The sequence below is a fragment of the Pseudomassariella vexata genome (assembly GCF_002105095.1).
Source record: "Pseudomassariella vexata strain CBS 129021 chromosome Unknown BCR38scaffold_4, whole genome shotgun sequence".
In the NCBI taxonomy this organism is placed as follows: domain Eukaryota; kingdom Fungi; phylum Ascomycota; class Sordariomycetes; order Amphisphaeriales; family Pseudomassariaceae; genus Pseudomassariella; species Pseudomassariella vexata.
Window position 1 is genome coordinate 2,174,569 of NW_024467959.1, and position 21,363 is coordinate 2,195,931.

At 48.7% G+C, this 21,363-nt stretch overlaps 6 protein-coding genes across 6 annotated transcripts; 5 read left to right on the plus strand and 1 right to left on the minus strand.

Annotated features, from left to right (window-relative positions):
- Positions 1–2,137: 2,137 nt before the first annotated feature.
- On the plus strand, positions 2,138–2,968 carry BCR38DRAFT_483181 (glycoside hydrolase; the record flags this gene model as incomplete). The annotated part of the gene is made up of 3 exons (XM_040863591.1): positions 2,138–2,183; positions 2,240–2,584; positions 2,682–2,968. The coding sequence occupies 3 exons, from the start codon at positions 2,138–2,140 to the stop codon at positions 2,966–2,968; spliced, it is 678 nt and encodes a 225-aa protein (XP_040718190.1).
- Positions 2,969–5,501: 2,533 nt separating this feature from the next.
- On the minus strand, positions 5,502–6,254 carry BCR38DRAFT_483182 (uncharacterized protein; the record flags this gene model as incomplete). Its single annotated transcript, XM_040863592.1, has 1 exon — positions 5,502–6,254. One exon carries the CDS (start codon positions 6,252–6,254, stop codon positions 5,502–5,504), a length of 753 nt encoding a protein of 250 aa, XP_040718191.1.
- Positions 6,255–7,643: 1,389 nt separating this feature from the next.
- Positions 7,644–9,266, plus strand: BCR38DRAFT_456294 (cytochrome P450; the record flags this gene model as incomplete). The annotated part of the gene is made up of 3 exons (XM_040861900.1): positions 7,644–8,810; positions 8,868–9,040; positions 9,107–9,266. The coding sequence occupies 3 exons, from the start codon at positions 7,644–7,646 to the stop codon at positions 9,264–9,266; spliced, it is 1,500 nt and encodes a 499-aa protein (XP_040718192.1).
- A 477-nt stretch (positions 9,267–9,743) lies between these two features.
- On the plus strand, positions 9,744–12,146 carry BCR38DRAFT_336543 (fungal-specific transcription factor domain-containing protein; the record flags this gene model as incomplete). Its single annotated transcript, XM_040855464.1, has 5 exons — positions 9,744–9,859; positions 9,926–10,687; positions 10,741–11,184; positions 11,232–11,643; positions 11,697–12,146. The coding sequence occupies 5 exons, from the start codon at positions 9,744–9,746 to the stop codon at positions 12,144–12,146; spliced, it is 2,184 nt and encodes a 727-aa protein (XP_040718193.1).
- Positions 12,147–12,812: 666 nt separating this feature from the next.
- Positions 12,813–13,156, plus strand: BCR38DRAFT_160135 (uncharacterized protein). The gene has a single exon (XM_040853774.1). The coding sequence runs from the start codon at positions 12,884–12,886 to the stop codon at positions 13,091–13,093; it is 210 nt and encodes a 69-aa protein (XP_040718194.1). The 5' UTR covers positions 12,813–12,883; the 3' UTR covers positions 13,094–13,156.
- Positions 13,157–14,381: 1,225 nt separating this feature from the next.
- On the plus strand, positions 14,382–15,398 carry BCR38DRAFT_427503 (uncharacterized protein). The gene is made up of 2 exons (XM_040859838.1): positions 14,382–14,920; positions 15,001–15,398. The coding sequence occupies exons 1-2, from the start codon at positions 14,621–14,623 to the stop codon at positions 15,274–15,276; spliced, it is 576 nt and encodes a 191-aa protein (XP_040718195.1). The 5' UTR covers positions 14,382–14,620; the 3' UTR covers positions 15,277–15,398.
- The last annotated feature ends 5,965 nt before the right edge of the window (positions 15,399–21,363 follow it).

A 21,363-nucleotide genomic window follows, 5' to 3' on the forward strand; every position in this document is an offset into this window, starting at 1 on the left:
TTTCATTTCAGTGCATGCAAACTCCAGACCCATCAATTTTGGCCAAGTTGCTGGGTATCATCAGCTGAGAAATGTGACGTAATGCAGTAGTCAAAGATATTCCCAAACCCACACTTTCCTCCTCAATTCAATATAGAATATTTATCAACTCGTTTGAAAGAAAGCCGCATCGAACGCACCCCAAGTCTTACATCTCTAGGCTGTAGTGCCAGTGCATCGACGCGCAAATACGATGTCATATCAACGCTCTCGAGACGCGACCATAGAGGTATTTCGAAGCCAAAGTCCTATGTAAGTATCAATAGGAAACTCTAGTAGAGTAGATACTATAAAACGGAGCCTACGGGCGGTGCCCCTCAACGTATTTTACTACCGCCTTCGCGTAAAAGATGCTCAGAGTCGTGATACGTAAGCCCATAGGGGTCCACGCCCCCCTGTAAAGCAGATAAGATAAATGATACGAAAAGGTAGGGGGACCCACTGGTTAGGTGAATCCCATTCAATTAGATACTATAACGTTGCGCACTGCTGCATTATAGCATCTCCCCCCCTAGGTGCACGCATCAATAAATTAGGGATGCAAGGGTGCCAGCTAGCTAACCAAGCTTCATCAATACATACGCCTTAATCCCAATATGCACACACATCAGGTTGGTAGGGATAACAGCCCTTTAGGCGTATACTAGATAAACGGCTTTATTCAGCGCTATAAGTCTATCCGTCCTAACATTAGGCGCTGTCACGGTGGGAACGTCAGGTCTAGGTCTTCACTGTTGCTGTTCTACAAGAAAAGAAGGAAATAACTATCTAGAAGGTTGCGCATAAGGCGCGAGGTAAGTGGTGTACGGATGCACGGGCCAGCTACGAAGGTGCTTGGGTAAGATCAGGGCAGGTGCTGTGACAGGCGCCCGGTACCTTGAGAGAGACCACTCCCTATTAATATTATATATGTGGAATTAAGCGCCATGGTCATGCCCTAGTAGTGTAGCTAATAGGTTAGATCCTTACCTTTTATCCCAGAGTACCTCGCAGAGCGTCTTAACTGGAACAGGGATATCACACGTGTCAAAATACTAGTAAGGTAGTGCAAAGAGCCACTGATGATGTGTCAATAATGCGAGTGCGTATATTGCAAGACTGGTTCTTAAGTAGTCTAAGTTGGGTAGAGGCGTCTGGAAAGTGGACAGTAGAGATAGCTTAACTACGTTAAGTCAATGCGCGATTAAAGGAAAAACTTGATAGGTTTAAGCCGGATATCCATCAGACTGTTAAGAAAGATCCTGTGAAGGTTTTCGCCAACTTATCAGATATCCGGCGCGTAGAGGATAAGCGTAGGAAGCGATCATGGCCTCTAGATGCAGATAAACAGCTACAAATTGACGCTTCTCTCTTTTCTCAAAAGAAGCAACGGCCATATAAAGCGACGAAAAGTTCAATTTTGCACATTAAAAAATGGAAATCATCACTGTTTTGCTGCTTTAATCGATCGAGTGACAGTGTTGACTAATTGTCCGGTTTGTTGTTGGAAACGAGGGTACGTACCAATGGGGTGGTTCAATGCGGTTAAGTAGGTTGGTATTCGAACGGATGTATTGAAACATTTAGAAACCCAAACTGCGTACTAGAGTACAGCACAAGCTAGTGGTGCTTACACATATGAGGCGGGATTGTACCATGTCCAATTCTTGACCGAGTTTTGCAGCATGCCACAGATTATGGCAGAGCATTGACGGCATATCACGGACCAGGAATTGCAAAACAACCACCACTACCCGGATTTGACGCCAAACCTCACGGCATAAGAAACCTCCGTTAGTCCAGGTTTAATAAAAGATGCCGGATCGTTCGTGCTCTAAGTGGCTATTTGATATACCCGGTCCATATTGCCCTCGGAACGTGCCTAAGTAGGAAAGCAGTATCCAGCTTTATTATTGGCCATCACAAGCTTTCGAGTGGATACTGGGAATCACGCAAACGTATATCAAGGTAGCGGTGATCTCGCGGCTTCAAGCTGTGATGAGTGGTTAAGCTGTTTACCTTGCACCAGGATTATATCGATAGATCTATTCACTGCCAGTGAATCTTGGAGTAAACCCGGCATAACCCAGCTATTTGTTTGTTGACAATGCGGTTCACCATGGGGATTTTGGCTCTAGCCATCACGGCTTCAGCGGCACCACACTGTATGACCCTCTTTTTCTATTTTATATCGTCCCGTATCTAACATGGAATCTCGTAGACACCTTCCCCAAGATAGCTGGGACCTCTGACTGGACTGCCGTGCGAAAAACCAAAAACTTTCAAACCAATGGTCCCGTAACAGACGTCAACTCCCCTGACATCCGCTGCTACCAACTCGCCGCCGGCAACGAAGGCGCCACAACGCAGCCTTTCAAGGCAGGCAGCACCATCACCTGGGTCGCCGCGCCTAATATATACCACGTCGGTGCCCTGTCTGCTTACATGGCGAAAACTCCCGTTGGGACGAAAGCTGAAGACTGGGATGGAGCGGGTGCGGTCTGGTTCAAGATTTTTCAGGACATGCCGACAGTTTCAGGTGGGCAATACAACTGGCCATCAAATGGTGCGTCATATCCGCAGAGTCCCCCCTTTTCAGTACTAACCCATTGCGGCGACGCCAAACTTTGAAATACGAACTAAAACAAACTCGTTCGATATAGGCAAGGAACAAGTTAGCTTCACAATCCCCCCTTGTATTGAAGACGGCGAATATATGTTCCGCGTCGAGCACGTTGCGCTGCACAGCGCGGCTGCGGAAGGAGGTGCGCAGTTCTACCTTTCCTGCGCACAACTAAGCATCACGGGCGGCTCTGGGTCGAAGAAACCGACAGACCTGGTTTCTTTCCCGGGAGCATATAAAGCTACGGATCCAGGACTGATGATTAACATCTACAACAACGGTGGCAAGCCGTACACGCCGGCTGGGCCGCCAGTGTTTACGTGCTAGAAATCACAATAGGGGCTGATGCAGAGGGTTTACTAGGAGTTGTAGTTAGGTTTATGCAAGTTCAGGCTGCAAATATCGTCAGATTACTAGTTTGAAGGTTACTAGTCGAATGCTTTATGTGTTTGAATCATATCAATTCAACAGATGGCCGAGCGTTGCAGTTGAACGACTTTGCGTACCTACGTGCCAAGAAATTGACACTGCCTCTATTCCGGTCCGGGGAGAATTGATGGAAGGCCAAAAAGATATGTTGTATCAGCTATCGTCTTATGGCTACTTCTGGCTTAATGCGGGGTTTTGAAGGCCTTCGACCGTGTACTTGGCCGTACCTTCCCATCTCAGGGATTGCATCCGGACTGTGTGGAACCATTGGGATAAATTTAACCCATCGTAATTCATAGCAATATTGACATGCTGATTCAGCACAATTTTGTCCTTAATCTCAAGCTATACACATCTTTCAATGCCTTCCCATAACTTGTTCGTGTCAGAGTGTCGAGTGCAAGACACCGGTACAGGGACTTGCTAGTCATGACCTAATATGGAAGTCTTGATATACTGAGGAACCAGAGGAACTGGTGCTCTGCTGCTCCGATATACAGGCTCTAATTATCTATGTAAGGGAGTTATTTTGGATGAAGAGAGTACGAAGGTTAGAGATCAATGACCTCTGGGCACCTCTACCTGAGACCACCAGTGACCGCCAGTGACCACCCGATGATGACCAGTAGGGACAAATATTACTCCCCTTCACTCTTTACTGTTTCCTTCGGCCTGTACGTACCCTGACCATTCGGCTATGGCCCCTTTGCTTGATATGATATATTAATGTCCCAGGCAACTTTTGTCGCCAGCTGTGAAACCGAGAACCGATTCTCGATCGGAAGTAAATCAGTCTAGATGGCTTACTCAGTAGAGGCGGTGAAACTCCTCACTAACACAAAATGTCCACGTAGTGAGAATCACTAACCCATTAACACCTCCCATGATGGGGAGTATCGAGGCTCCAGACGACCATTCACATGTGACCCCAAGCAAGCACCTGAAGCAGTCTGGAAAATAACAGATAACGGCAATTTCCTTCTCCGAGCACTAGGAAACAACATGGAAAGACATTTCGGTGTTCGGAATACTTCGAGACACCGATCCCAGAATGCTTCAAGGTCTCAATATGGTCCTTGCCCACTCGTATCAAAGCTTTCCGCTCCAACAACAGATTTCCAACTGGCCCAGGCCTCCAGAGATACCGTGATATTGTCACGACAGTCCTTGGATACTTTGTTCATCGCAGCTGCGTGAATACCCATGGAAGCCCCAAAAGAGCCAACGGATGCTGTGCAATGATATGGGAGCTCCTCCGCCAGGTCATCATCGCCGTGGCCCGTGAAACGCACCAGTTTCCCACCGAAGTCCAAAACATGCTGACCGCATTCCGCTGGTACTTCAACCGATGGTCCCGAAAGCTGTTTCGTCTGTAATACAACGTAAATATCATCCATCGAGGGAAGCAAGGTCTAAGACGAATAAGAGATACGAGAAGAAAGAAAAGAAATTCGAAATGGGAAATGTGGTCGAACTTGCCCTAAATTAGGCGTTCGGCAATAACGCCTGCTCATGTTTCTATGCATTATCTCCGACAAAAGCTCAGCTTAGCCTGTGACCTCAATGGTCTTCCTAGGATGTTACGGGGGTCCTCGCTCAGAAATGAGGATTTGTCGGCGAGTGCCCAGGCTGAGGAAGATATTCGACATGAGCAGCTCGACAAGCAGGAGGTGATCAATTCTATAAGGCAAATGCTCAGTCAGATAACGATTACGGGGCGGTGCTTGAAACAGCGCATATTAATCTTTGTTGAGAAGGAATGCAGGTAGAAAGAAGATGTCTGTGTTAGAACGGGTGATAGATTTCGTTCGAGGCAGAACCTTGAGTTACGAGCGAAGTAGCTACAGCCAGCGGCGACACAAAGGGAAGGCTAGTGTACGAACACCGCTCGAATATGGCTTCCTGCACAATCTGTTGAAAATTAGTCTCCGAGACCGTTACAAAGTTGTTTCTGGCGGTTATAATGGGACATTAATTATGATGAGGGAAATTCCACCCCCCGAATCAACGAAAATTTCCAGGCATGAGAAGTGGCAATTTTTGTTCCACATATATATGTAATCATATGCTTAAGTATCATGGCAACGTTCATTGGCCCCGTCGGCCAAAACCACCATGCTTCACATTTTACGCATCTGAGAAAAAGCTAATACTGGTTTAAAGATGTTTTGACTGGCAGCATTTCTTTTGCTGGTCCACATGTGGTATAGTGTGGCTCGAAAGCTGAACCGAGATAGCTGAGATCATTACAAGCGTTAATCACCCTCTTCAGCTACGAGGTCCACCAGCAATATCGTCACAACATGTTATTAGCCCTTGGCACCATTAGAATCACATTCGTAGCCGCCTAAACGCTTCGTAGTAACTTTTCATTCAGCACATCAACCCTAAGCCTGCCAATGGATGTCTACATGTCCTCAACATACGCACCTTACTCTGTGTCCTCACTGCTTTCTGACAGAGCAGAGCAAATCCAATCTCGCTCTCTTTGGAAGTCATACGTCACAAACCGTGGTCCCCACGTCTTCAGGAATTCTTCGCCAGAGAGTCTGCTAATATCCAGCAGGAAATCCATCTCTCCCGCCGTCGAAGTCATCATTAGAAGTTGGCACGACTCAGAGCTGACACTCGAGAACAATGCACGGTCCATAAAGGGCTCGATATCGTCGAATCCTTCCTGAATGTCTGAATACTTGCATTCCCAGCAGCACACTGGGTCCATGTCGTACGGGTCCCACTGCAATTCTCGGAGGAGTCGAATTTGACCGCATTGTTCTCTCGGCAGTGGAGTTGCGTGGTTATTAAATGGGATCTCCCAGGGTCTATGTCCATTCACGCTGGGTATGTTGAGCCACTTTTCCTGCCACCACTTGTTCTCGAGAATACGCGCGCCGCTGAATTCGAGAAAAAAGATGTCCTTCTCGATATTGACGTGCACACAACCTTTGCTTCTGTCTTCCTGGTTCGTCGACCAGATGTTGAGCTTGGTCGGGTAGGCAACAAGTGCTCGCTTGCGGCTTTGTGCATTGACTGTCAACAAGGCCGAGGAAAGGTGTGTGGTGGGATAGATGCGTCTATCATTATCGTTCAGTAGGATGAGACGTATGTCCTGCTGCAGTGATGCATCCCAGATCTGGTCTTGGAGCTCGAAGGGCAGCTGGGGGAACTTGTGGAATTTCACCATGGTGCGCGATGTGCGTGGTCTAGGACGAGGGTTATAAGTTGGGAAAGCTAAAGACTCGATTGGAATGAAAGGCCAAGATGAGAGGACGGGTCACACAAGTTCACTATCTTAAATATGGTCGTTTTCTTCAACTAGAAGCGGGATTAGGCGGTAATGTTATGGCCAGAAACGGTTATCTGAAGCAAACAAAGAATGTGGGCCCAAAGCTGGTTGTGCCTTCCTGAAGTCTCCAGATTGTGCTACTCTGTCGAATTTTTATTACTATTAAATATAACTTTGAAGCTGGAGCTTAATAATCAAATTCATACCAGCAAATTGATCAACTTGTGGTTGTCCCCTGAACGAGATGACGAGATTGTGAGATCTGGCGAAAACATGCATTATAAAATTACAGCGACTTTTATGTGTCATCTTCATCCCTGTTTATGAGCTGGATAAAATGGTGACAATAGCCGTTGTTACTCTATTTGAGTATCAAGCAAATTTCGAAATGCGACGACCCCAGTCACGAAAATTCCCTTTCCCACATTCAGGCACATTTCCTGGTATTAAGAGCTCTTTCGAGCGCAGCATGAGCCGCCTTGCCCCAGAAGACACAGCTTTGCCGCTCAACGGCGGTAAAGAGAAAAACTTGTCGTAGACACAGACGGTTCAAGAAAAAAAGGCAAACGATTCGGCGACGATGAACACCTTCTGGTCGCTTTCTTATGATATATGGTTGTACACCTGGCAGATGTTTAGTAAAGGCGCCTACTTCGGTAATATGCCATTACGAGGCTCACTGGACGAGTGGTCAGGCGATGAAGAAGACGCCCAAGAGTTGTATATTGGCCGAGCCATTCCGCCTACCAGTGAGGAAGCTGGCACTAATAGCGGCGGATACATAGCTGCAAAACAACCGTTTCTTGAGGATGGTGACTGACAAGACTGTCTCATAGCACACTTATTGATTTAACAAGTACAACTACGATCCACTACTCCGGATTACATTTCCTAGGCGCGGAAAACATGGAAACCCCATCCCTTGTATGACTTTATGTTGGGGCACACAGAAATATTGATGTATTGTGTTATCGAGTACAGCTTGACTAGTGCTGATGGCCTGGGACCAAGTGGTGATGGCTACGTACGGACTACTGCTGACACTTTAGGATTATGTGCGTATTGGTGAGCCTATGACAAGGCTTCACTACCCCACTGACTTACATGGATTGGACAACAGCCCAATGATCGGAGCTTTGATTGGCATTGGATCAGATAGATCGATTGCACGAACAGGATTTAAGTGGGTTCGATCTGACATTTCAATCTTCCAGGAGATGTGTGGACGAAACATCTCGACTTCACTATCTATCGACTTCTTGCCTCGAGACCTGACCGCAGGCTGCCATGGAGGGTGTCAGCATTTTCAGCGCTTTGTTGGCCAGTATCACCTTTGGATCTTTGGCAGTATTCTTCATCGGAGCCTCATTTTCGTACGGCTTCTATAATGCATTCCTCCACCCCCTCTCTCGGTATCCCGGCCCTCTTCTGATGCGCGCATACATGTTCCCACTCATATATCAGCTCTGCACTGGCCAAATCGCGCATAACCTGATCGCGTATCACAAGAAGTATGGTCCCGTGGTTCGCATCGGCCCCGACGCACTGTCATTCATCTCCGGCAAGGCCTGGACCGACATCTATGGCCTGCTACCTGGACGGTGCCAGAATCTCAAGGATAAACATTACTTCATCCCAGGTATGGGAGGGATCATTTTGTCGGATAATAGCACACACACGCAGCGGCGGAGAATGTTGATGAGTTCCTTCTCCGCCAGGTTCCTGGAGGAGATACAGCCAATGCTGATGAAGTACGTGGATCTCATGATGGCGCGATTGCGAGAAAGAATCGACGAGGATGATACAACGCAGGATATTGGAAAATGGTACAACTGGGCTTTGGTTGACTTTACTGGCGACTTTTCCTTCGGACAGTCGTTCGAATGCCTCGAGAAGCAGGATTGGCATCCGTGGATCAAGACTGTTTTCGACGGCATCACAGCCGGGTTTGCCATTAGCCAGCTCGAGCGCTATGGCCTGTACACGTTTCTCAGGATGGTTCTGCCCGAGTCGGCGTGGAAGATGAAGAAAGACTTTGACGATTTTGTGCAAGCTGTCGTTCACACGAGACTCGAGAAAGGGCAGGGAACGAAGCCGGATGTCTTTCGCAATATTTTACTCAACTCTGGAGGCGAGGAATTGGAGCTGCAACCGCTGTACCATGACAGTACGAGCCTTATCATTGCTGGCAGCGAGACGACGGCGACCTTACTGACAGCGGCAACTTACTATTTGCTTCGAGCGCCCGAGAAGCAAGACCGTGCCGTTGAGGAGGTTAGGAGGATGTTTCAGTCCGATGTGGACATCAACATGCATAGTGTCAATGGGTTGAGGTATCTAATTGCCGTTCTGCAGGAGACGTTGAGGATATTTCCCCCCATCCCCGGCGCCATGGCGAGAGTCGTCTCACAGCCTGAGGGGCAGATGATAGAGGGAAACTTCGTTCCTTACGGTGTAGGATGCCCTCGAGATTTGTCTTGACACTTTGTCCGGAAAGCTGACCTCGAGTAGACAGCCGTTGGAGTGCATCAGCTCGCAGGCTCTTTGTCCCCACGGAACTGGACAAGACCAGACGAGTTCCTCCCGGAGAGATGGCTTCCTGAAAACAAGGAGGAATTCGAGGGAGATCACCATGATGCCTCAAGAGCTTTCAGCTACGGTCCAAGGGATTGTATTGGAAAGAAGTAAGCGAGATAACATTGCATTGCCCGTCATTCGTGATCGCGAATCTTGCTGACGCTTAAAACTAGTTTGGCACACATTGAATTACGCATCATTATGGCGAAATTGCTCCTGCATTTCGACATGGAACTTCCTAAAGAGATGGAAGAATGGAGGAGTGGATGCCAGCCTCATATCGTTTGGGATAAGCCGCCATTGATGGTGAAAATGAAGCGAGCGCGTAGATAACAGCCCCGGGTGGTGCAGACCGTGTTATTCGGCGGATAACTTCAAGAGAACAGTGCCGAACAAGTGAAGTATGCCATATGGTCTGGTTTATAGTTTTCACGTGTCCCATCGGCGCCACTGGAGTCACTCACAGTACACTACAATTGGGCAAAACCGGCGTCGTATCATAGATATAGCAAAAGGGCCGAAATGGAGATGACGTGGAAGTTGTGATGATTTCCCCAGCAGCTTCTCCACCATGGCCCCTGTCGGTTCCGGGATCTCCACGACATGTGCGACAGCTTCCCCGCAACCTGCCAAGAACTCCCAAGTCTCGCAGATCTTAACTTTCTTGCCAGACTGACTCATGCTTGCGTGCAACTTGAAACGTATCCGAGTTGTGGTTAGATTGTGGAATTCCTTTCCTTTTGCCCACTTTTCCGCTACTTCCACACGACGAGTTGGACGGCGGGATGCAACTCTTCTGCAACCGCCCAGATGGAGTCTCCACGGCAGCATTCCGAGTCGCCTACTCTCATATCCACCTCGACCAGGAAACGGAAAAGAAGCACGGATCGCGTCCGCGTCACACGTGCCTGTGACCGATGCAAGAGGTCTGTCGTTACTTAGCCTCATTATGCTCGGCTTTTGTGCCTCATACTGTACTGACTGGCCTGCAGGAGAAAGATCAAATGCTCAGGTGTTCAGCCATGCGAGTTGTGCATACTTGCAGGCCTCAAATGCACCTTCGAGGCCACCTACTCCAGGGGCAGGCTACCGTCAATCCCAGCAGTAGCCAATGTTGAAGCTAGAAGTGCATCTTCCAGGCAAGATGTGCCGGCTAGCGAAAGAGCGGATCTTTTCCCAAAGATGATCACGCCCAGCAACAGTCCCCCAGTCCATGAACACCAGAGCTCAACCCCATCTCCTTCGCGATCCCGTCGCCAGATAGACTACCATTCGGAAATTCACTCAAACAGCCTTCAGCCCCCTGGTCTGGCCTATGCTCCAGCATCCTTAAGAACCTCGCCTGAGCCATCCCAGACCGATCTCGAGGGCCACTACGTTGGCCCAGCCTCTGGCGTGTCATTCCTTCTCCGGATTCAGAAGAGGTTGCACCAAGCCGTATCGTTCTCACATGCTTCTTCGATATTCACATTTGGAGATGCTCCCATGCCAAGTTTTGATCCGTCCTTCTGCATGCTGCTCCCTCGCGAGGAAGCACAGAGACTTGTGGACCGGTATTTCGATTTTGCTATGCCCACATATCGGTTCCTTCATCGACCAACCGTTCAAAAATGGCTCGGCGAGTTTTACGACACCATGGGTATCATGGATGATCGAGACAGCGCGCCCGCAAAAATTGCTCTGCTGTTCATGGTCTTTGCCCAGGGAAAGGAATACATGCCGCCCTACGAAGGGTCCACATATGCTGATTTCAGGTATGTCAGTCTGGAATCAAAATTTAATAGTGCTTTGAGTTGACCTCATATAGCCAACGATATTTCCTCGTTGCAGAGAACCAGCTTTCCAAAGAACGGGGCGCAGTGCGTCTGACAAGTGTGCAAGCCCGTCTTGCGCAATGCTTCTTCCTACTTTCGCAGTCTCGCATCAACCACTGCTGGAGCCTCTTTGGAACTATGAGCCACTTGGCTCTTGCTATTGGCTTGAATCGGGGTCGGAAATCTGAACCCACTAGTGCTTCCAGTCAGATAGAAAATGAGTGTCGGCGCCGAACCTTCTGGTGTGCATACACCCTGGATAACTATCTCAGCGCTGCCCTTGGTCGCCCTCGCACGTTCCACGACGAAGACATTGACCAGGATCTCCCGTCATGTGCTGACGATGACGAGCTTTCGGGTGAAGGTCACTCTTTCCGTCCCGTGAATTCTATCAACCGTGGCCAACCAATCATGTTTGCTGCCGTTGCACATTTCAGGTAATTCGGATTCAGCTCAAGCCTTCGGAACCCGCTAATTATTTCAGGCTTGTGCGGATAGTCAGTATCATCCTGCGGAATCTCTATTCAATACATCCGCTGTCGATGTCCACACGCGCGTCGTTGGCGGCGAAGTATTCAGTTAGTCTCGTGGATTGGAGAATGGAACTATCCAGTTTTCTTGATGCCGATGGTTTAAACACGGCACCGCTGATGCCAATATTCCAAAGACAACGCAACATCCTCAACCTGGCCTACTGGCATGCCCAGATCCTTATTCACCGACCATTCCTGCTCAGCAATTTCATGCGAATGCAGGGCCAGAGCCACCATTCTAGTGACCATATATCTAGTTCTCAGACAGAAGAGAGTGTCAAACAATGCTTGACGGCCGCCATGAAAATCGTCGAGACCATTGACGAACTGACAAAAACCCACTTGATGTTTCGTGCATTTTGGGTAGGCCAAAGTTCACCCGTAGAGTAGAGATTCATACACTAACTGTGACGCAGGTCACGACGTATTTCGCGTTCACAGCAGTGATCATCCTTTACGTATACACTATTCAGCAACGCAACTCGCCACCCGAGACATACAGTCGCTATCTCTCAGCAGCCTCACGCTGCCAAGCCCAAATCGCCAATGTTGCGAAAAACGAGTCTCTCACCCAACGGTATTGCGTTGTTCTAGAAGAGCTGCGACTCGAGGCATTGAGGCAAACCAAGCGGGTGCAGCTGCCCGCCATGACGGGGCCTCAAGATGTCGCATCGAGAACCATCATGCCTGGTTCATCGCATCTTCCGTCGGTGAAGATGCAAAATACTTCCAATGATGCGACGATGTCTGATTTCTCGGGTATGGGTCTGGGTGACTTTACTGACTGGGGGCACTTTGCATCTATGGTCTCTTCTGGATTGGGGAATTTGGATGATTTGCTTAATGATAACTCGTTGGGTCTGTGAAACGATGAGATAGGTGATTATTCCTTGTTTTATCACGTCTTGGTCAACGTGATCGTGGTCTGCGCGTCCGAGTCGCATCTTTCTAGGTCCCACTAGTACAACCGAAGATACACGCTGCTCACAGATGGAGCGGTCCATGATCAATCAATATGTTTCATTAGAGACAGGCCGCAAGGCGGGAGCAGACTATAGTTGAAAGATTTAGAACATAGCAAAGTTTAGCCTTGAAACCAGACTCGAATATAGCGCTGCCTGCGTGTGGCATATCAATCTCACCTCATTGATGGTCGACGAGTTTGCGCTGCGTCAAAAGGCCGATTTACTTCGTCGTTGCGGAGACTGCATGAAGCTCAACTTACGCTCTTCATCCTCACCGCACCATGGTCGAAGAAAGAGATCACCACGGGCCGCAGGATCGGACATGTTGGTCATAGGTACCAAACACCAGTGATAAATAGTTTTGATCCGTGCGAAGCCATTGTTGAAACGCATCACGGCTTCGGGAAGCTCGACCCAAGCTACACTGGCGATGAAGACATTCGCGAGTTTTCTGCAATGATGGGCCTCGAACTTCATATCGACTGGAAGCTGAACGACTCCTATCTACTATAACTGCCCCGCAGGTTGTTCTCGACGCCATCACAGCTTCAGAATCGTTGGGTTGCCGGTGTCTTTAGGTGTATAAATACTATATCGACCACATTATTCTTAACCATGCGCAAACCTAAACCGACCTGATGGATTTGATTTATACCTATGCAAAGGTTACTATTATCGCCGCGGTCGGACTAGACAGCAGTTACGGGCTTTCTGGAGCAGGAGAGAGATGCACACGTATAGCCTTAATAAATTCTGGATGGTCTCAGACCGTCGATCCACGAGTATGCCTCGCGAAATCTGAGTCGGCCTCGAGACTCGCTGGCTGCTTTCCTCGGGATACTAAATGAATTGCTGCAAGGCTAGGCCTGGAGACGCCATATCGTATCTTTGTAGAATTACTTATCTTGGACCGCCAATTGCATCGGGTGTCAGACTTTATCGACCGGATAGCTCCGATTTTATACCTCATCTGTGTTAGTCCCATTCAGCGAGGTCGCCGGAAGGAATCGTCGCTCTACGTCGCGAACAGTTTCCGTTGTGGCCGTGGGCTGGTTGGGAAAATCAGGTCCAATATTCGATCAGTAACGTGGCATGTGTAGTGGAAGGGCGGATAGTGATGGCCGTACTACTGAGCGTTCGATCCGGAAGACCTTCGGAAAGGGTCTTGATTAAACTATCAGCTTTGCCCCTGCCAGTTGAGAAATTTGATTTCGACGAACAAACCTCCTCGTGGACTTCAGCAATACGAAAAGAAAGCCATCTATTTGAAATAGTCTCTTGGCACCTCGAAACGGTCCAACAAATGAAGGTGGCCATAAGGGCATTAAGTACAGAGCGATAAGCGGTCTTCCTATCCGAGAGAAACTGACTCAAGGGAGACTTTTGTCATTGAAAGTCGAACCCTACTGACGTTTCAGCATGGCAAGAGTTACGTCAGTATTAAGTGTTATCGGACTCAGTTATGACAAGTTGATAGAATTTGCTTCAGAACTTTTAAATTGAAATCAGTGGGATGGACGCAATGATCTCTGGTGAGTTTTACTGAAGGCATTCAACGGCAACTTCTCGACGATGTTTGCTACGAGAAAAGCGGCCTCTAATAAGTATGGAGTACAACTGCCTTATTACGAATGCTAAGTAACTTGACTCCGCCTGTGTTAGAACAGATTTAGCGTATCACAATGATGATATCGCTCACGTGAACCCTCCGGAATTCCACCTGTTCAAGTCATACTAGGGGTACTTATTTTTTCCCAATAACATGTGGCCTGTTATGTGAAGCAGGATTCTACGAAGCTTGAGTACATAACTCTACATCCCTGCGATCGTACAGGAGATCTTGATTTGCCTGCCTACCTTTAGACGGAGGCATCCACCGACCATTCAGGGACCAAGTCTGTGTTTTGCACAAGTTAAACCAACATAGAACTTGATTGACCGAATGGTCGATTGGTAATCCAATTTCTGAATCCAGAATAGGTTATAGCTAAGCCATATTGGGTTACATTTCAGTGGAGTTTGCGCGGATCACACCCCACCGTCTTCCCTAAGAGGTATAGCGGACAGTGAATCTGTAAACTTGTCATTCTGAAGTTCTGAGAAGTCGCATTGGCAGTGTTCAATAGACTTTGAAAGTGTCTTTACTAACGTACCTCATGCAAAGGTTGCTTTCCGCTCTGTTGCCTTCTACGTACCAGTGCGCTCTGGACTAGCGTATCCGTTCGCGTTCGGCGTTTTCCTCGCAGCCGCATTTTATGTCCGACGTCACCCTGAATCTCTATCGACCTCAATGTTGGTTCGCATTGAAGTGGCCGAATTAGGTAGTGGTATCCGTCTTTGGAACTAGCGACACGTGTGTGACGGCTCGATTCGGCATGGCCGCATCCTTCTTTTCCGCCTTCAAGGCGCCTTCTCGCAGCGGCAGCGCATGGTTCTCAGTTGGCCTCGCCTCATCATTCCCAGACATCACCGAGTCGGGCAGTACTGCTATATCTCAGCGGCTGCCATGCAAGTCGTCTTCGGTACCAGGATGCAAGGTCTTTCGTGTTTCACGCAACGACAGCTCTTCTGCTACCGAAGTACCTCTAGACGATGTCCAAGATCCCGAGTTGGGAGGGTTGAAGGATCAGGTGTTGGTGTTCCAGTATAAAGGAAAATTTCATGCGGTGAATAACGTGAGGCATTTCCCTGTCTTCTCATCTCCACTCTATGGCCTGCAGGCCGGTGTTCAGATGCTCATGTCACACCCTAACAGGAATGTCCACACGCATCATACCCCCTGTCGAACGGAACCCCCTTTGATATTGAAGATTTTGGGATCAACCTAAGCTCTGGTCTCACATGCCCGAAACACGGGTGGTCATTCGATCTCTTCAGGGGAAATGGGGATAGGGGAAACTATAGATTGGCTGTGTGGGAGGTTCAGTTACGTCCAGTTACGAGCAACACAGCTATTGCCTGTACCGAGAGCACAAGTGAGGACGATCCAGTCGAGGAAGTGTGGGTGAGGAGAAAACAGAGAATGGGATAGGCATTGCTCAGTACGTAGTTATTTAATCTAAACCCCCGGGGTGTTGGTCATATCCAAGCTGTTGGACCAACATATCCTGCCCTGCACACAATATTGACTTATATGCAGATACAGTATTTACCCTTCGTGACCACCCAAACCATGCTATGTGAATGCACAAAATCCCACCCCAGTATTTTCCATCACTACAGGCACAATATGCTACTGAAAATGCACGTGGTAAATAATCATGACATAGCGTCTAAAATTGACTTTCAGTATATTTATACTATAAGTACTTACCCAAGCCTCGTAATCTATCAGGACCTTCGGTTGTAGCAAATCAGAGAAAGGGAATACAGTAAAAGAGATTATACATGAGAATCTGCGGTGCGAAAAATAACCCCGTTACACGACTGATAGCATATTTCTGCGATCTTTCGTCTCTTGCAAAGTCTATCAGCGGGCTCGGGCCACATGATCGTATATAACCCACTGTGAGAATTTCAAGCAACAATGTCACAGGAATTAGATAACTGCTTTGTGCTTAAGAAACTGCCGGGTCATGAAACTTATCCCCGTGGCGATGTGGTGAAAATAGCATGCCTTGGTTGCGCCAAAAATGAACAAGGTGGTGACACCGTGAAACGCTATAAATGTAGCAAAACCACAAGCCATAAATTTAATAATGTCATGAAACACCACCGTTTGTAAACGCAGTAACGCCATGAGATGATATTAAAGAAAAAATAGTAATGCCGTAAGATGATATAAATGTGGCGACGACTTGAAGTCCCAAAAGCAACCAGAGACACATTTTTCCTGCTAACACGCAGTTTCTGGCCCCGTCCGACCTTAGTCATAATGCAATGAACCTGGCAGCCAAGCCGTTGTTTGAATAAGTACATCATGTCTTCTTATACACAATTCCCAACTGGTCTATTGATCTTGCCAAGACTTGGATCGTCGAGCAGGCCAGCTTCCGGGGCTTCACTTCCACAGAACTGGTTGGCCAAAGGGTTCAAGTTCTATGCGGTGAGATAACTACTAGTTGAGTCTTTGTAATTCTGCCAACACCCGAAGAACAAAACATATTGATTCGAGGTCGAAGCCAGGAAGTACGAGGTAAGTAGTTGTCCTGCCGATAGCACTTGGATTTGATGTTCCCGTTGAAGGAGCAAAAGGAGGGCACATATGCCTAACCTGTATGTATTGTAGCTAACTCTGGTCCTCTCTTCGAGGGTCTATGTATGGAAACAAAAGGGTTCTTATATAGTCAATGAATGGTAGACTTGCTGATTAATTCAGACAAGTTGTAGAAGCATATAGATAAGTAGGGAATGTTCTATCCTTGCCACATTTCTCGTAATAGAGGTATGTGGGGATGGTCGCCGTTCTAGGTGGCGATAGTGGCAAGTATAGGACCCACATGGCCCACAGGGCCCATATTGTCCAACTATAGCCTTGATGCATTACTTTTGTCTCCCATCTGACGCAACTGCAAATAAGGCTTTCTTCATTCAAACTCATCTTAACCACAGGTTTAGGTACTAATAATTCTACCCAGTCCGGACAGCCACAGTCATTAAAACACCATTACAGCCAAAAATGTCGTCAAGAAGGCTACAGTTGCCTAGACAGGTTCTCGACAACGAAGCCATCATGGCATCACCGATACCGGAGTTCTCCTCGGCAGCCCAACCCAGAATATCTCCCATGACACTAAACCATCACTAATATCCTGACTGACTATCTGACACTACTAGCAGAAAAATCCGATACTCTACTCATATTTACCAGTGATAGTGGCCCGTAGGCGCTCTCTCGATTCTTCCAGCAGGCCGCAAAAGAGGATTACGTGCTCTGCCGTCTCGGGGGCCTCTCCACAGCGGCATAACGGCGAGTACACACCGAAGGCTCCTATCTTAAATAAGAAAGCTGATAGTCCTATTTTTCCGGTCCTGATCTGGCATAGGGTAGACGCCTCCGGTCGGTTTAGGTCTGAGTACTTGCCCTGTTTCGGCATTCGCATCGAGGGGCCTTCCTGCTCCTCGGCGATAATGTGACGGTCAACCCTCGCAGACTCACTACAACCAGGTGACTTACAGCTGGAACACCTGCCGTGGCAGTGTCAGATGGGAAGCCAATCATAACCCTTGTAGGAGCCCCGCCAAGCGTGGATGACCTAGTCGCGCTCCCTCAAACCTAAGTTGTCATCTTCTTTCCTTCGCTCCTTAGAGTAGAATCTTCGTCGATAGCACCTAATCGAGGTCTATACCAATGCGATGCAACCCAGGTCGTGACAGATAGCGCGTCGCTGGCGGTCGTGTTGTGCTGCCCCGGAGAGCCATCTCTTCTCCCAGTGGTCTAGGAGGGCGGCCGGGACTTCCTTCGCCTTGCCTATCCACTCGGAGCCCCTAGCCTCCTTCTCTATCGTGTACCCCGCTGGTCTGAGCGATTGTGACGTCCGCTTCCGTCTCGCCGGCGTGTCCTGTCGGAGTATGTGTGACGCTCTCGCGCTCGCGCTCCGAAGCAGGCTCCTTTTGCCGTTATTCCGTAGCCGTTCTTCAAATTTCGCCGCCCGGGCACTGAGATATAGGTCTAGTGGCGGGATAGCTGCCTCTATTTCTAGGTGTCGGACCGGTGTCGCTTTGTAGGCGCCACAGACTATTCGGAGGCACTCATTCTGTATCCCGACTAGGCTCTTAGCTGGTCCCGCTGGTTCCTCGCTTATAGTGTGCCACGCAGCCGCCCCGAAGGCGATCGCGCTGCGAATAAACGACGTGTACAGTAGTCTCGCCCGTATGAGATCGCAGCCCCACGCCATGTTCACTAGCTTTGTTAGGGCTAGCTTCTGAGTCGCCATTTTTGATTTAACCCGTTCGGTATGGGCGTGCCACGTTAATTTGCGGTCAAACCAGACCCCTAGGAACCTTGCCGAGACCTTCGGCGTTACTGTAGCGTTTCCAAGACGGATACTCTGCGGGGAGGGGTCTCGGGTTCTAGTGAAGTGCATCAGCTCACTCTTGTCCGGAGCGAACTCCATCCCGTGCTGGCGGCCCACCGTTGGCACGTAGCCCAAGCGTCCTCTAGTCGGCGGCAGGTCGTGCCCGTGTCTGTGCTCACGCTAAGTAGGTTCGTATCGTCCGCGAACCCTACGACTAAGAGTAGGGGGTGTTTCTCCGCTAGTTCCTCATATAGCGTCGAGATACATAGGACAAATAGTATCGGGGAGAGTGGCGACCCCTGGGGGACGCCAGCTCGTAGAGGGATCAGCTCTGACTCCTTACCGTCGAACCGGAGGCGTACTGTCCTATCCTCTACGAAGCTGTGTACCCATTCCTGAACCCACTCCGGGTAGCCCTTCCGGGCTAGCATAGAAATCAAACGCCTGTGGTTAACTGTGTCGAACGCCCCCTTAATATCAAGTTGTAGTAGTGTGGCGGTCCCTCCGCGCCTCCAAGCTGTATAGGTTACGTCCTCGACTATACGTATCGCTAATTCGGTGGACCGCCCCTTTCGGTTACCCATTTGGCCGTTTGGTAGCAGACCGGCCGTCTCCGCGACGGTAGTGATACGCTGGCATATCACCGCCTCTATCACCTTCCCTATCGTACTAAGCAGCGCTATCGGTCGCCAGCCGCTAGGGGTCTGATTTTGGGCTGTAGTTTTGTTCGGCTTAGGGATAACGACTACCTTTGCCGAGCGGAGGCGCTCCGGGTAGTATCCTAGCCTAAAGCTTACGGTCGCTATATCCGCTAGGATCTCCCATAGGGGTTTACCACAGATTTTCAGCAGGTCCGTAGGGATCTGATCATCGCCGGGGGCCTTCCAAGCCGCTGTCTTCTTGATAACAGCCTCGATGTCCTTCGCGTTTACCTCCTTAGGGACGTCCAGGTCTGGTCTCGTCCGTGGCGGGTTGTGATCGAGATCCGACAGGTCTATATCCGGGTCTGGGAAGAACCTCTCAGCTAGCAGCTTTGACTTCTCGTCGTGGGTGCGCGCTGTGGGTGCATCGCTTGCGTTCCGTCGAAGATCCGGCATCCCATGGGTGTCAGGGGGTGTCCAGCTCCGCAGCCTAGACCATGGCCGCTGCATACACGTACAGACCTGGCAACGGCGACGGGGAAACCAGTAGTCAGCGGGACTATCACAAGGTGGCTACTCAGGACTGGCCGGATAGCGCTTAGGCCCGGATAATATCGATCTTCTCAGGGGGACTTTGTTAGTAGGGTGAGAACTAACATAGTATTGTGGTGGACGTAACGCAGTCGCTAATAGAGCGAACCTACGTAGCAGCGTATGTATTTAGTCCAGCCATTAGGGCACGGTTTGACATACGGGAGCACTTGTAGAGGTACCGGGGGCTTCGAGCCTACGGCGTATTTAATAATAATAATAATAATAATATTTACCAGTATTTCTCTGCTGGTTCCCCAGTCATTCTGTTTTTACGTACATTCAACACCTGCAGTAATCTCAGATGGCTCAAGTTTCAATGAAGAAACGCCCAACATACAAACCATCACCAGCTACAAGAATAACACATCAGTAGTAACACAAAATCCATCCTTGAAGTTACCCGTAATTCTACTCAGCTCTACCAAACGCCCATTCCTTTATCCATGCTGGTCTCTTTCTTTTGCAGATGTCCATATACTGTCACGTCGTATGTTCAACTTAATATGACGCGCGAACGGGAAAAGAATACAGTTATGTGTAACGTTGACGTCGTTTCACGTTTTCATCGTAATGCATGATTTAAGCTTTGAAGCTCGGTTCATGTTCTTTCGTCATCAGTCCTGCTCCATGAATCTCAGGATCGCTTAACCGAGGAGTGCAGTCAGATCGGCCATAATTCATCGGACCTTTTGGTAAGGTGTCCTACCTACTGGGACCATAAATTGCTCTCTGACATGAGATCTCCGATACGTTCTGAAAATCTTACTTCGCTACCAATCTACACTCCCAATGCTGTCCCGCCTATACGCTCCTGACCTCGGAGCTAGACTGGTCGATGCTCTACTGAAGTCAGTTTTGTTAACCCTTTCCAAACGCCTGCCATACCTGTTCTTGAGATAAAAGCTGAGCTAGTCAATAATACCAGCCCCTCTAGACAACCGCTGCTCGTGAAAGAGCTATCAAAAGTGACAGCCGTGAAAACGTCGAGCATTTTCTGAACAGCATCCTCGTAGTCTTCGTGTTTAGGTTCTCAACCTCCGTGAAGAGAATAATTGGGTGGTCACACCTCCTTCATATCCTCATTCAAGATCTCGATTACGTGATATCAGGTTGCGTCTGAAGTAAGGATACAACGTATGTATCAGACACGGGACCAACGATATTCACCGCTAGTTGCTGCGTGGGGGCCAGGATACCAAGCCGAGCCGTTGGCTTGCCGCTGCTCCCAGGGTCGACTGGTTGAGAAAAACAGTCGAAATATACGGCGTCGCTGACTATTTCGAAGCGATCGATCAAAGCAATCCACCACCTTCTAAGTCTCCTAGCCCGGAAAGAAAACTGCAGATCTATAACCAGTTGGTCACTTTTTGGACATTAAAATAACCCAATTGGCTCGGAAACTATCGAGCGAGTCATTATCTTGTTGGATGGAAGTAGAGCTGAGGGGAGGATGACGGTTGATACGGCAACATATGGCAACATACGGCAACGGTACGGGGCATGTAAGTTGAGGCGGTCAATGAACTGGAGTGTTTGCCATTATGGCACGGGAAATCGGCAGCGAGAGTTGGATGTGAAAAGTCACATGTAGCACGTGGAGGTTGATACTCGGGGTCCTTCAATGTGAATGCTGGCTTGAAAACTTTTGCATTCGGCAGGTGAAAAGAACCGTTGACAAAACCCCATCAACCATTCGAGCATCATCGACATCTTTCAACGACCGACACCAGGGTTGGCAAGTGTTGCCAGCAAAGCCCAGTGACCCAGCTTGCCTTAAACACAAGAGATGAAACGGATATTGTGCTCCTTAACCAATGAAACAGTCCAGACTGCACACTATTATCGAGGCTCAAGTTATGTTGTGGGAGTGTCAAACCCGTACCTACGTGTAGACGACACATAGGGGTTAATTGTGTTCATTACGAC

Excerpts from the sequence above, each read along its gene's own strand:
- BCR38DRAFT_160135 (XM_040853774.1), top strand. The coding sequence starts at position 12,884 with ATGGATTTGATTTATACCTATGCAAAGGTTACTATTATCGCCGCGGTC.
- BCR38DRAFT_427503 (XM_040859838.1), top strand. The coding sequence starts at position 14,621 with ATGGCCGCATCCTTCTTTTCCGCCTTCAAGGCGCCTTCTCGCAGCGGC. Across the intron at positions 14,921-15,000 it reads AATTTCATGCGGTGAATAAC|GAATGTCCACACGCATCATA; the intron begins GTGAGGCATTTC and ends ACACCCTAACAG.